The following is a 14662-nucleotide window of genomic DNA, read 5'->3' as shown; positions in this document are numbered from 1 at the left end:
TGCCTAACAACAACGGATCGGATTTCTTTATCGATAAGGATTCTTAATCAATGACAAGGATTAGATTAAGATCATGTCAAATATCAAACAATATCTCGCAATTATTGCGTAACAAATATTATCTATTTAATTTAAGTAATAATATATATTAATGGTATTTATATGTCCATGGCCATGATCTAAAGACATTGAATTCAAGATGATGGAAATTAAGAACATTAGAAAAATTAAGAGTTTTCTTTTTTTTTTTTTTTTAAAAAAGAAGTTTCGGATAGGATTTTCTATGAAAATTATACTACCATTTTTCTATACATTTAAGTGGAAGAAAATGGATTTAATGCCATTTTCCTAATTCGTTCACTAGAATATTATTATATTAGGAAAATATTATAATTACAAAAGGATTACACAAAATAATATCATAAATTGAGGTAGCTTGACGTGGTTTGTCAGGTTATAAAGTTATTTTTTATTATAAAATAAATCTAACGGATCATATGAAACCATATCAATTTATAGGATTATTTTTGTAAAATTTGTTTATGGATATAATAATATATACTCATATTATTAATTCCTCACTAGATAAAATGAAACAACTTGTTTAAAAAATAATAATATTGACAGTTATAATCACGTGAGTAAAATCCGTGTACTTCTTTTCAAAAAATGAGATAAATTTAAGACTTTTACGCCCTAAATCAAACGCATGCATATATAACTTGTTTTAAAAGAGAGATCAGGTACACGTATGCATGTATGATAGCAAAACTTAAAATATAATTTTTCATTCTTTCGCTGTCATTAACCTAACGTAAGGAATGATCATCAATTTCTTCAACTTTCTTATTACGGACTAATTACGATCGATCTACCGCGTACGTACTACATGAGCCTTCCATGTAACGAACATTCCATTCATTGATCTCTTGATGATCAGACGCTGGCTTACTTATTTGGATTAGCTGGATTTATATTTTTCTTTTAGAAAATAGATCATAAGAAAGGTGAAAACTATATATCCTAATTTAAGCAGCTTTAAACTTCATATATATATATATATATATATAATATATATATATATATAATACTTACGAAAATATAAAATACCCGATCGTGTTTGGAAACATATATGCTGAAGAGAACATTTATGCTTGGTATTTATATTATATGGTTTATCATAATATACATAATTAGGAAATTGAAACCATTTATATTATGGTTAATTTCAATAGTACTACTTCTATTGCCTCTATTATATTAATATATAAATTGTGAAGGGAGAAAATCCTTTGTGTTGGGCGAAATAATTGACCCAAGTCACGATCAAGATATATGGTCTGGATTGGATTGGACTGGAGACAAGGCCCAGCTATATCACTTGGTTTGGGTCAAACAATTAACACCTGGGTCAAGACTCGGGCAGGAAGTCCTGGTCGGGCCATACTGACGGGACAGAAGATAGAGGCAAAACTTGAGAAGAAAGGAACACGGCATACATCACTAGATGGAAGGGACCCGGGATAGAAAACATGTAGCATTTAATGCAGCCTAGACCAGAAACCATGCTGCATTCAATGCAGTCCAGAACAAAAGGTGTACCGTATTCAATGCAACCCAGGGCTCAAGCAACGCACAACAAGCCTGGCTTCTTCACGGCTCGGGAAGGTGACGATGCAAGAGCAGCTCAGTTAATCAACAGTATAAACGTATTATCCCCTGCTATGCAAAACCCCACTATGGTGGGGACTTGGTTAGTAACTATAAATATGATACTACTAGCAGCGGGCAAGGTATTCATCTTTAATCAGTCAATCTATTGCTATCATCTTCTTCACCATACTGACTTAAGTATCGGAGGATCAATAGATCTTGAGGTCCCTCCCCTGTAGTAGTTACTGTGCAGGAGATTGCTCGTATACTGGGAGTGTAAAGTTGCTCAGACCCGCGAAACACGATATCAACATAAATGATCAACATACAAAGCTTAATCACTAGTACTATATAAATATATATATATATATATTAATCTCAACGACATGTTCCCGATTGATCATCTAGTGTTCTCATGATGTACATCTTTTAATTAAGTTCAAATACTTCAAATTAATACGTTTAATTAGGTGCTGACAATTCCAATCTTTTTTTCCTTTTCCTTCGATCGACTGGTCCAACAAAATGATAACGTTATATATATCTAAGTCTAGCCAAGCCAAACTATGCCAAGTCGAGCTAATTAATAAATAATAGTACGGGAGTAATAACAAAGATTCAAAACTGAAAATGGAAAATGAAATTAAACAATAAGGAAGAAAAGGGTGGGCGGGCGGGCTGTTGGACCACGAAGTAAACCATGATGCTTATAAAATTCCTCAACAAATAAATATAGATTATATATAGAGACGCATAAGACATGGTTTCTGTGTATTCCACTCCAATCAAAGCCGCCACCATAAAGCTAGCTACTTACTTTACGTGAGCCATGATGAAGCTTCTCTGGCCTCCTCCTCGATCGACTTCTAGAAGCTCATGAAAAGCTTTGACAAAAGATATACGTGTGTTTGTCGTGTGTGCATATATAGGCCAGACGTAAGGTTAAAACATATTAGTAAAAAATATCAAGTGTTACCACAATTAAATAAGTTTTCTTAAAATAAATCTATAAACTGATATAATTTCATACAATACGTTAAATTTATGTTATAATAAAAATAATTTTATAATTTAATATAATATATCAAATCACGTGAATTTATAAATTTATTTTTATAAAATTATTTTATAACTAAAATATTTCTCTAATAAATAATATTTCTTGAGTAGATGCTTGTGGCCGAGAATGCTTATGCTTTAGAGATCAAAAGGAAAAAAAGACAACTACTTGACATTTACTTATTTGTTTTCTGAATGATTGATATATATATATATATATATGTGCTAAGATTAATATCACAACTAATTAATAGATGAAATTCTCTAGATCTTATATTTTTCTTTTCTTTTTTTTTAAAAAAAAAAAGAAAAAGAAAAAATATCATTAACGTGTCTCAACATGATGATCATCCTCATCCTCAATATCATTATCATTGCTAATAATTGTAGTGGCATATTTAACCTAGCCAATAGCGCCCAGCCAGCCTTCAATTAATTACTAATTAATTAGCAGCTTCTATCAAATAAATAAGAGAAAAGCTATTTTGCATTTTCAAGTATACCGTTCAAATGTATCGTTAGCTGGATAATTTATTTATTTTTTTTACTTAATGATTAAAAAAATAATTTTAAATATATTGATGTATTTTTTTATTTATTAAAAATATTTAAATATATTAAAAAATGTGAATAAAAAAATTACAAGAATAACGATAAATATGAGCGGTGCTACGCAAAGCAAATGGCACCAAGTCCTAAATGGCAGATCAGTTATTTTATCCCTTCCAACCTAGCTAGCTACCTAAATGCAGTGCAGCCTACGTACATGAAACAAATTAGTTAGTTAGGTGCCTTTAACTTGACGACATGAGGAGAGGCATGCAATTAGTATGTAAATTCGGGAGACAAGTGCCTTGAGGATTGAGGATATATATATAAATATATTAAGCGTCCCCATCAATATGGTTGCTCTGATTGCTTAGGATTGCAACATTAATGGATCGAGGCCTTTACAGCTTGGGACTTGAGCAGTTAGGAGAGAAGACAATATAATATCAATATGCAACTAATTACAATCCCAGTAGGTTAGACTTTTAGATCGATCGAGGCCGTATATAATTAATCTCTTTCGGTGGCAGCAACATCTAATCTATATATATATATATATATATATATATATATATATATAATATAGCTAGATTGCCTGTGTTACCAACAACTTGATCATCAGTTTGCATGCAATATCTCATCATGACCCAACCAAAAATCACCAACAACCAAATGCAGGTCAATTTAATTAATTCGTATTGATCATGCATGCATCCTTTATTTGTACTAATCATACAACTTTCTTATTAATATTTGTATTATTGGACGTACTACTACTTGTATGTACACTAAGGTACTAAACCCGCCATGATCAGCAAGCGCACGGACCCACGATCGATCCCTTCAAAACCGATGGATGCATTATTGAGCCTACGTACGTAGCTAGCTAGCTTCTTAACTTAGGTCTCGTTTATATTACGTTGAGTTGAGTTAAATTTTTTTATGAATAATTGTGAGTTTAAATGATAGAATGAGTTTTGTGAGGTCTATTTAAGATGAATTTAGATGTATTTGAATATTAAGATGAGTTTAGATGTATTTATAAAAAATTAAAAAAAATTATAGATCTCACGTTTAAAGAGATATTGAATTGAAAAATATTGTAAGTCTCATGTATGAAGATATTTTGAATTGAAATAAATTTAATAATTTAAAAATTAGATACTTAAATATTAAACTCAGTTTAAATTGATTTAAGTTGAGTCTAAATTTCGAACGGTAACTTGGAGGCAGTGATTCATGCAAATTATGGAATGCCAACGTATTGGTGCAATTTGACCTAATCCATTGTAATTAATCGGCTAGGCTGTCCCTGGCAGGTACCAAATTGTTGTTGGCAAGATCCTAGCTAGCACGCTTTTCCTTGTTATGCTTTTTGTGTTTTTCTTCTGTTCTGTGCGCTGTTGTTTCGCTTTCTTAATCTCTTTAATTTCTTTGTTAATTTGCTTAAGCTTCATGGGTACATACATGCACCACATATTCGATCCTAACCATGAAACAATATTGTACTACAACGTTAACGTACCTCTCGAACTTGAAGTTGGATAGGCATACACATCTTGGGCTTTCATTGGGATGTTCCACTTGCGCAGTGGAAGCGGTCCATGTTACAGAGACTGTCGATGTGAATTACTTTGCACCGGTTATAAAGTGGACCTCAAGTTTTGTATCATCTTTCAAGGGAAAATTATATCTATAAATTACGAGACATCCAGATGTCCGAATAAAACAATTGTTGCTTTACTACTAATCAGCACTTACGTATGATTACGTGAATAAAATTAAATCAGTTTTTTATTTTTTTATTTTTTAATTCAAATTTCAAATTTAAAAAATTTAAAATTCAATCGACATGTATGCACGCATATATGATTATGTGATTAAAATTAGAAGTACTTATAACATTTTTTAAATATGAAATGAGATGAGAAATTTATAAATATATAATAATGAAATAGTTTGTAAATAATAATAAATTGTGATTTGAATTAAGATGTTTTATGAAATTTTAGAAAAATAGAGATAAAAAGTTGAATAAAAATATTATAATTTTTTTTGAAAAAGTTGATTTATTTATTTTTTGTTAGATTCAAAAATTTGAAAAAATTATAATGATTAAATAAAAAAATTAAAGAATTGAAATTGAAATTTTTGTGTGTTTCTAGTGTTTGGATATTGAAATAGGATAAGATAAAATGAGACGAGATACTACTTGCACTCCAAAGAGGGCCTAAAAGACTGTTTAAACAACAATGAAAGTGAAGTAGAAAAGTTGAGTAATGCTATACAGCACACCACCATCTCACTTTCATCTCACTATATAAAATGTAACATATTATATTTTAATAGTGAAAAATATGTCACATTTTATATAATTGGATAAAAATGATGGCATTTTTTATAGAATTTTCCAAAAAATTTCATCGAACGAGGACGCTAATACATGGAAATTGGAATTAGCAGGAGAACGGGTCAATTACAGAATTACGAGATACTAGTGGGAAAGATTATATAATAATAAGTGCAACCGTAAGGGCTTCCTACAAAAATTCCCCTGCCATGACCATTCGAATTTTTCGACCGTTGGGGCCCGACACAGACAAGTTAACGGTTAAAAAAACTTCCATGCCGTTGCCCACACTTTTTCTCTCTTCATATCCCAACCCCAAAACAAACACACTGAAAAAGCCAGGGCGAACCCCACTGATCAATGGGCTGCGTTTCGTCAAAACACTTCAGAAAAGATCTCAAGCGAGAGTTCCCCTTCAATAATGGCGGCAACTGCGTGAACCACGTGGTCTCTCTCACTTCAAGCACCTACGGGGTTCTCAACTTGGACAATGAGCAAGCCGTCGAAGAGTGTGTCGCGGAGAGTAGGAGATTACAAAGATCTCCTATTCGCGATGAGCCGGAGGTCATCAATGCTTGGGAACTCATGGAGGATCTTGAAGAAGGAATGCCCATTTCTAAGCAAGCCAAGGTAAGCCCGAAACCGAGGGCTTTTCTCCGTGGTTTTTCCGGTTTTGATTCTAGGAGTCCGGCGAAGTTCTCGAATCAGAATTGTTCTCCAAAGAAGACGAAGAGATTTGCTGGAAAAGAGAATAAGGGGCGGGTTAATTTGTTCGGACGTTCTGATTATAGCCCAAAAGGAATACCGAAAGCTAAGAATCATACCGAGAACTCGTGTAAGGCGGTGCTGAGTTTAAGTTATCCGGTGAAAGGGTCTCCAATTGGGGCAAAAAGAGAGAGTCGTGGGAGCGATTCGGGGCTTTCTCCGCGACGGAAGAGCTTTAGCCCCCTATTTGATCCAGAGCTTCTTGCATCTTATGAGAAAGAATTGTCTGAAGAGGAAGTTCAGATCAAGAGGATGGTCTCGCCTACAGCGAAATTCCGTAAAACGAGAAAGTCCAGAGATTTGGAGTCTATTCTTCATTCGTTTGAGGGAAAGTGCCCCCCAGGTGGGGAAAATGCGATTGTTGTATACACTACGACTTTACGAGGAATCAGGAAGACTTTTGAGGACTGCAACAGTGTCCGGTCGATCATCGAATCCCATTGTATCCAAGTGGTCGAGCGCGATATATCCATGGATTCGGGGTTCAAGGAGGAACTGAGGGGTCTAATGGGGTCAAAGGAGGTGAAAGTTCCACTTGTGTTCTTGAAAGGGAGGTTGATTGGGGGAGTTGATGAGGTGGTGAAGTTGGAAGAAGAGGGGAAACTGAGCATTCTGTTTGAAGGGATTCCGAGGGCTGTAGGCGGATGCGAAGGATGCGGCGGTGTGAGGTTTGTGATGTGCATGGCGTGCAGTGGAAGTTGTAAGGTTTTGGATGGGGAGCAAAAGAAGATGGTGAGGTGCGGTGAGTGCAACGAGAATGGGTTGATTCACTGCCCTATCTGCTGTTAATTGAATACAATCATATCCTTCTTCCCCCTCGGATTACTTTGGATTGGCTGCTAGCCTTTTGGTATGTCCTTTCCATTTTGTTATGTGGGAAAATGAGGTTCTTAAAGTGGGTTTTAGGTCCTCTCGTTCTAAATTTGCTTGCTTTTCATTACTGGGTATTTGTTTTTCCAATTCACTGACCTGGTTCAATATATTCTTCCAAGCATCATGAAATTTATGGAGGAATTATGTTTCCATTCCTCGTATATGTTACTTCCCAAATGTCCTGTAGGTTGTAGTAACTGATATCTGTATGAATTTGGGCAGCACTTATTTTCTGCATCTGATACATCAATGTGCTGATGCGGCAACCTACCTTATTTCTTTACTGCAATACTGTGAGATTGTGGCTAGAAATTGGAGGAGATTGTGTGCCTCATTATGTTGCTGAAAGCTCGTTAATAAAAGCTCAGGAGCGCCAAGATCTGTGTCAAATGCACATTGAGATGAGATTCCTGCTTGGAAATATATCATCGATGATAAAGCACAAAAAAATAAGGCAAAAAAAAAAAAAAACAGGAGGTGGAGGTTGCTGGGTTATACGCAGTCAAGGATTTATAAGAAGTACTTCTTGTCTTCCAATTAAAAAAAGTTTAGAAAATGCTTGTATGTCAGTTGAGTTTGTCCCTTTATTTTGACAGTTAATATATTTAAAATTTTTAAATATATTTTTTTATTTAATGATTAAAAAATTTTTAATGTATTAATATATTTTTTTATTTTTTAAATATATTTAAAAATATTAAAAATAAATAAAAAATAAAAAAATAACTTTATAGGTCAAAACTAGACGGAACGCTAACACGACTCAAAAAGTTTTTATAAGTTACGTTAAAATCCCCGTGTCATTGGCCATGTCCACCAATGACATGATATTTCTATTTTGGTTAGTTTTTAATAAGAAAATTTCTATTCATAAGTCTCACGTACTATATACCATCTTTTTTGTCATTATTTTTAATTTTTTGTTCTCTTATCAAATGTGTAATATATGAATAATGAATAGATGAATTTAATTATTTTAAGAAAAAAAATCAAAAATAAATTAAAATAAATTTTAAAAATAAAAAAATTATGGTGTGTGATGTATGAGACTTATAAATAACAAAATTCTTTGAATAAATATTGAGAAAAGAAGAAAATAATATTTTTTTGGAATGCATATATAATGAAAACGGTTATTATGTAAAGTGGAATTTAATGATTAAAACAAAATGATTGAACATCCTATCCTCTCAAGTTTGCATTCTTTCTCATAATGATTAAACATCAATCCATAGCCCCCAAAAATTGACTCATCCTGTTTGCCACCATTGCTATAAATTTTAGTGTGGATGATACCAATTAAAACAACTTAATCAATGGCATGACTATTAAGAGATAGTCAACCAGAGAATTAAAATGTGACCGATTGATTAGCTGAGTCAACTTGAAAATGGATTTGTTGTGCGAAGAAGTGTCTGTTATGATCCGTGGCTGCCTACCTAGTGGGGGGCGGCTCCTCCGTTGTGGGTAAATGGGAATATTAATGTTACTCATCATATTATTTCCCGTCATCATATAATATGACATTAGATAATTAGAAATTATTTATCATATTTTACTTGTAAACTTATTATCTAATATCACATCATAAAATAATGAGAAGATGATAAATAAATTTTTTCAAATGAAATACTCAACTATACGAAGCCAATGAAAAATTGTACAGCAGTAGTAGGAGCGTTAAGAGCGCAACTTTTTGGAGTGGTAGCAGGAATGCAAGTTGGACAAATGTTCTATTGAAGCTGTTTTTGAATCAAAATGAATTTTGTAGAAGAATGAAATATGAATCTTCTATTAATGATGCAATATGTCCCTAATCTCCACATTCCTTAGTTGATCTCACGTGTGGCCATCTGAAAGATGGTTGTAATGTTAGCAACAGGCCAACAGTCTTAGATTTACCTAGAAGAATGCATAGATTGCTCCAATCCATCTAATCGTTGGTGAAGTCAAAACTGATGTGCTTATGGTTACAATCCAAACAAAAAACTAAGAGAGCATTGCCCATTCAAAATCGACGTCAACCCACTAAATAAAAGACCCTCAAAATAATTATTGATGGATCTATTACTTCGTCAACTTTTTATAAAAAAATTAAATTCATCTGAACATACTTCATATATTTGAATTTAAAAAATTAAATTCATCTCAAATTAAGAAAGTTAAGTTGCGTTTGGATGTTGAAGTGAGTTGAGTTGAGCTGATAAAATATTATTATAATATTATTTTTTAATATTATTATTATTTTAAGATTTGAAAAAGTTGAATTGTTTATTATATTTTTTATATTGAGATTTGAAAAAATTATAATAATGAGTTGAGATGAATTGAAAGATGTTTAGTAACCAAACGAAACCTTAAACTCATCTCAATAGACCCACAAAACTATTATTCCCAACTCAACTTTTCTCGACATGAAACGGAGCCTAAACAAATCATTACAAACATCCTATACCCTCTTATGTTTAGAAAGTCCAAAACAACTAACACAGCAACACAGAAACTTCCCCATAACTAATATGCTATAAAAATAAAGAAAAAAAGAAAATAGAGTTTTTCATCTTGCGAATAAAATTTATGAAAAATTATATTTATATTTATTTTATTATTATTTTTTTAATATCTTATGATGTGATGTCAAATAAATAATTCATAAATTAAATATAATAAATAATTTTTAATAATTTAATAAAGAACGATAAAAGAGATATATTCGATTTGAATTGAGAGTTGAGATGAGATGATTTATAAATAATAATAAAATTTTTAAATTAATTTATAAATAATAATGAAATGATTAGAGAATCATTCAACCCAAAAAGAGATGATGACATTAGTTAAAAAAAATTCTATCTTATTTTATACAAATATTTTCTATCTTATACGCGAAAAAAAACAGAACATACGTCATGCAAATTTAATGACGTCATGTGATGCATGCCACGTGACAGTTTTCTGATACGGCAGCCAGCCACTGGGGTGCACAGAAAAGGTGTAGAAACGTTCACACCTGATTTTTACTCAATTCACACGTGTTGCACCGTCACCTCTTCATATGCTCTCTCTCTTCTCTCTCTCTCTCTGAATTCTGTGCCTCTGAAGTCTCTCCGTCCAAGCAGAAGCAGCTTAGCTTCATTTGGTTCACCATGGCTGGGAAAAAGAGGAGGAAGCTGAAATCGTAAGATTTCTTTCTTTTTTTTTTAATTTAATGTTATACTTGATTATAGGCAGGTTTGAACGAATGATGTTAGGGTTTTAGGGATTAATCGGTCTAGGGTTTATGTGATACACCTGGTGATAGAAAATGTAAGAAAGAATGGAAATGGAATCGAATTCTGAAAGCTTGAATAAAGTTCGAGCTCTGTCCTTCTTCCAACTGTAAAAAAGCAATACAATGAGTTCTTGCTTGTTGTCTGTGCCTTCCTCTACAAGCGCTGGCTTCTCTTCTTTTTTTGATCCTCTGTTCCTTCTTCATCCTCTACTGCTGATGTTTGTTCTTCTTCTACCTCTAGTTGCAAAAATTTCTGGTTCTTGGTTTCCGTAACGATGGTTGCTTTCTTTCTTCTTCCGCCAATAGTAGAATTTCATCTTCAATGATCTGATAGACTGATACTGCTGCCGTTGTAATTCATAGTCTTCCTTCATTTGATTACTAGGTCCATGATCTTAATCTTATAGCATGATGCAAGATTTTTTTTTTTTGCACGCTCTTCTGGGTTTCTTGCTACTCTGTTATGGAAGTCGTATGTGCCATAGCTGCTTCTGGATCGAGATCTCTGGTACCAATTGTAATGCACTAGATGGATTGTGTTTGTTTGGATGGAAAATGACAGAAAATGAATGGAAAATTAAGTTCAAGAGAAATTGAGGGATTGTTTTTAAGACATTCCCATGCCTCAGATTACAAGGCTAATTCACCATTTATACAACCTCTGTGCTCAAACTACTTTGAACCACTTGCCAAAATTACGGTCTAATAGCCCATAACACTTCTACCCACACAACAAGTCCACGGTCCAAGTCTTAACAAACTCTGACGATAGCCTTGAATTGGATACAATTTTGACGACCTTTAAGATTTTGTATCTTTTGATAGTAATTCAAGTTTCTCTAGTTGAAGGTCCAATCTGCTATTGGTTGATAATCAATCCTATCTGCTAGCATGTATAAATCACTCTCTCTCTCTCTCTCTCTCTCTCTCTTCTTGGGTGGGAGTGGTGGGGTGGGGGTCGGGGTTGGGGTTCTTTGGGAGGGATCACTACAAATCAAATCCGGATCTTTTCCACTAATGGAGCACTTTGGGACCTTTGTAACTGTTTGCAAGCTGAGCACTAAGGTCTCTAGTTTCAAAATTTTTGGATTTTACTAGGAGTTCCAATCCCTGCCTTTTAGCATTTATTGTTCACTATTTTTAAGCTCATTAATTGTTTTTTTTTTCTTTTGGATTTATGCATCCTACAACTTATCAGGTTATTTTGTACAGGCTAGCTGAAACAAACACTGAAAGTAAAAGAATGGCATTGAAAGGGAAGAGAGAGAAATCGGAGTTACAGACTTGGTCTGACCTTCCTACAGAACTTTTGGAATTGATTGTATCCGAACTAACGCTAGAGGACAATGTCCGTGCCTCTGTTGTTTGCAGGAGATGGCATTCAGTTGCAAATTCTGTCCGGGTGGTAAATCAGTCACCATGGCTAATGTACTTCCCAAAATATGGTAACTTGTATGAATTCTATGACCCATCACTACGCAAGACGCATTCCATTGAGCTGCCTGAGTTGAATGGTACTAGAGTTTGCTACACTAAAGATGGTTGGTTGTTGCTATACAGACCCAGATCTCATCGTATGTTCTTCTTTAATCCCTTTACTCGTGAAGTGATTAAACTGCCAAGGTTTGAGTTGACTTATCAGATTGTTGCCTTCTCTTGCGCCCCAACATCTACAAGCTGCATGCTTTTTACAGTTAAGCACATCAGTCCCACTATTGTTGCTGTTAGCACTTGCCATCTTGGGGCGACAGAGTGGGTTACTGTTAATTACCAAAATCGCTTGCCTTTCGTTAGTAGTATTTGGAATAAGCTTGTCTTCTGCAATGGACTGTTTTATTGTCTCAGTCTCACTGGTTGGCTAGGGGTCTTTGATCCACTGGAACGTATTTGGAGTGTTCTTGCCGTGCCTCCACCCAAATGCCCTGAGAACTTTTTTGCCAAAAACTGGTGGAAGGGCAAGTTTATGGCTGAGCATAAAGGAGAAATATCAGTTATTTATACTTGTTCCAGTGAAAACCCCATCATGTTTAAGCTGGACCGGGTAAACATGGTATGGGAAGAGATGAAAACCCTTGATGGTGTCATCCTTTTTGCCAGTTTCTTGTCTTCTCATTGCAGAACTGACCTTTATGGATTGATGAGAAACAGTGTCTACTTCCCTAAAGTTCGATTCTATGGTAAGCGTTGCATATCATACTCTTTTGACCATCATAGATACTATCCACGTAAGCAGTGTCATGACTGGGGAGATCAAGATCCTTTTGAAAATATCTGGATTGAACCACCCCAAAATTTCTCAAGCTTCACCTGAAGAAATCTAGCTGCACAAGTATGTTCTATAGTTGAGCATTTAGTGAATCTTTATTATATATTTAGTTACAACTCCCTTGGATGGAAAGCTATATTGGTTTGAATTTCTGTATAAGCAGTTGCCCACAAGGTGACTTTAATATACTCCCTAGAAGAACTCTTATTGGAGTTCTGTTTTCTTTCAACACAAATGTTAATCAGACGTTTGATTTCACAACCAGTATTTTCATATAAAACTAAGTTTTTCAGGATAGTATTATATACTTGAAGCCGTTATACATGCTACATATGTCAACCTTCAATGTTTGGCAGTTTGTCTGATATCTTTTCCTTTTGCGACCTATGGCAGTCTCCAAAGTGAGTCTCACAATAGCAAGTATACTGCCCCGAATCTCATAAAAAATTTTACAAGAATGACTCAAAGATGCCATTCTGGACTAGGACTGGGACAGGTGTTTTACAGTCTCGTATAAAGTATATTCCATTTTCTTTCGCGAAACTACGGGGACTGTTCAGTTTGAGGTTAAATCATTAAAGCTTAGAACAACCTGGACCGCAATGTAACTCATTAAACCCGTATCCTTTTCTTAAAATAAAATGTTTTAAATGGAGACCAGTTTCATGTTACAAACAAACCAAGTCTCATTTCCTGTTAAATTTCAGGCATTAAAAAGCTCTTGGGTGGCACACATCAATCTTGGTATCGAATTTTTCCCTGCCCCTCCGTGTTTGAGCTATTCTGTCGATGAGCATAAGAAATGATTTTCATGTTAGTTACAACACGTCTATTTAATATGCATAGCAGCAGAAGTGTCGACAGTAGTATGGGATGGCTTGGCTTGACGGGATTTGATTGTTCAGACCACAACGAAGATGCCAAGTTGGTCAGGTCCCTTACTACGTAGAGCAGGTTTAAATGCCTGATCAGTTACATATTGATTTAGAATTTGATTCTCTAAGGTTGTTTATCGGTTGCATGTCTATGGGGCACGGCACGTACATTGTGATGCGCTCAACTGCTGAAGGAGTTGGAAGATATCGAAATTAATTTGAACTTGCTGCTTTGGGCATCGGCAGATTAGAAGTTGTTTTGACAGGGGGATAGAGGTCTCAAACTCTCCTGCCCGCGAGTTGATATATCATGGTTTCGCCTTTCAAAGGCTAAAATCAGTCCATTTGGCAGACTTCATTAGAGCACTCTCATTGGATTAGCTAAAATTAAAGTACATTTTTTATGAATGCAAGATGAATTTAACATTTAGCTATTACATTCACATAAATTTCTACATTGGAATAGTCATTTTTTCATTATATGATAATAAAATAATATAAGATAAATTTAACTTTGACTATTCACATCAAATCTCCAAATTGGATTATCCATTTATTCATTATATAGTAATGAATAATTAAAAATTTTAAAAATTTTTTAATTTTTTTAATTATGAATTTATTTTATTTTATCATATTTTACTATTCATAATATTATATATTAATTAGTAATTGTATTCTAATTATATTTTTTCAATTGTCATTTAAAATGGAGAGAAAAATAATTGATATTAAAAGGAGAGAGAGAGAAATAATATAAAAAGAATTTGATGAATGAATAGTGTATTCCAAATTTAGAAATTAGTTTGGATATTACTGTAGCTATATTTCAAATATTTAGAATATAACTAATTTAATGTGAACAATTTACTGACCTAATAGTTAAATTCTCATTGAATTTAACTTTTAACTAATCCAATGAAAATGCTCTTAGTATTGGTGTCGTCATTGGATTTTTAATGTTTAATTAATAGAAGTTCGACTAAAAAAGAAATAGTTCA

At 33.6% G+C, this 14662-nt stretch overlaps 2 protein-coding genes across 3 annotated transcripts; both read left to right on the top strand.

Moving 5' to 3' along the window:
- Positions 1-5918: 5918 nt before the first annotated feature.
- On the top strand, positions 5919-7488 carry LOC108979800. The gene has a single exon (XM_035689399.1). The coding sequence runs from the start codon at positions 5972-5974 to the stop codon at positions 7163-7165; it is 1194 nt and encodes a 397-aa protein (XP_035545292.1). The 5' UTR covers positions 5919-5971; the 3' UTR covers positions 7166-7488.
- Positions 7489-10274: 2786 nt separating this feature from the next.
- Positions 10275-13089, top strand: LOC108979801 (F-box/kelch-repeat protein At1g57790-like). 2 transcript variants are annotated; one of them, XM_035689878.1, is made up of 3 exons: positions 10298-10427; positions 11733-11807; positions 11892-13089. In XM_035689878.1, exons 1-3 carry the CDS (start codon positions 10396-10398, stop codon positions 12829-12831), a joined length of 1047 nt encoding a protein of 348 aa, XP_035545771.1. In that variant the 5' UTR covers positions 10298-10395; the 3' UTR covers positions 12832-13089. The 2 variants fall into 2 exon arrangements, with proteins under 2 accessions (XP_018806111.1, XP_035545771.1); XM_018950566.2 differs by having other exon boundaries at positions 10275-10427; positions 11733-13089.
- Positions 13090-14662: the final 1573 nt, after the last annotated feature.

The sequence above is a fragment of the Juglans regia genome, chromosome 4, assembly GCF_001411555.2.
Source record: "Juglans regia cultivar Chandler chromosome 4, Walnut 2.0, whole genome shotgun sequence".
Classification (NCBI taxonomy): domain Eukaryota; kingdom Viridiplantae; phylum Streptophyta; class Magnoliopsida; order Fagales; family Juglandaceae; genus Juglans; species Juglans regia.
This window is presented reverse-complemented; position numbering and strand designations above follow the sequence as displayed.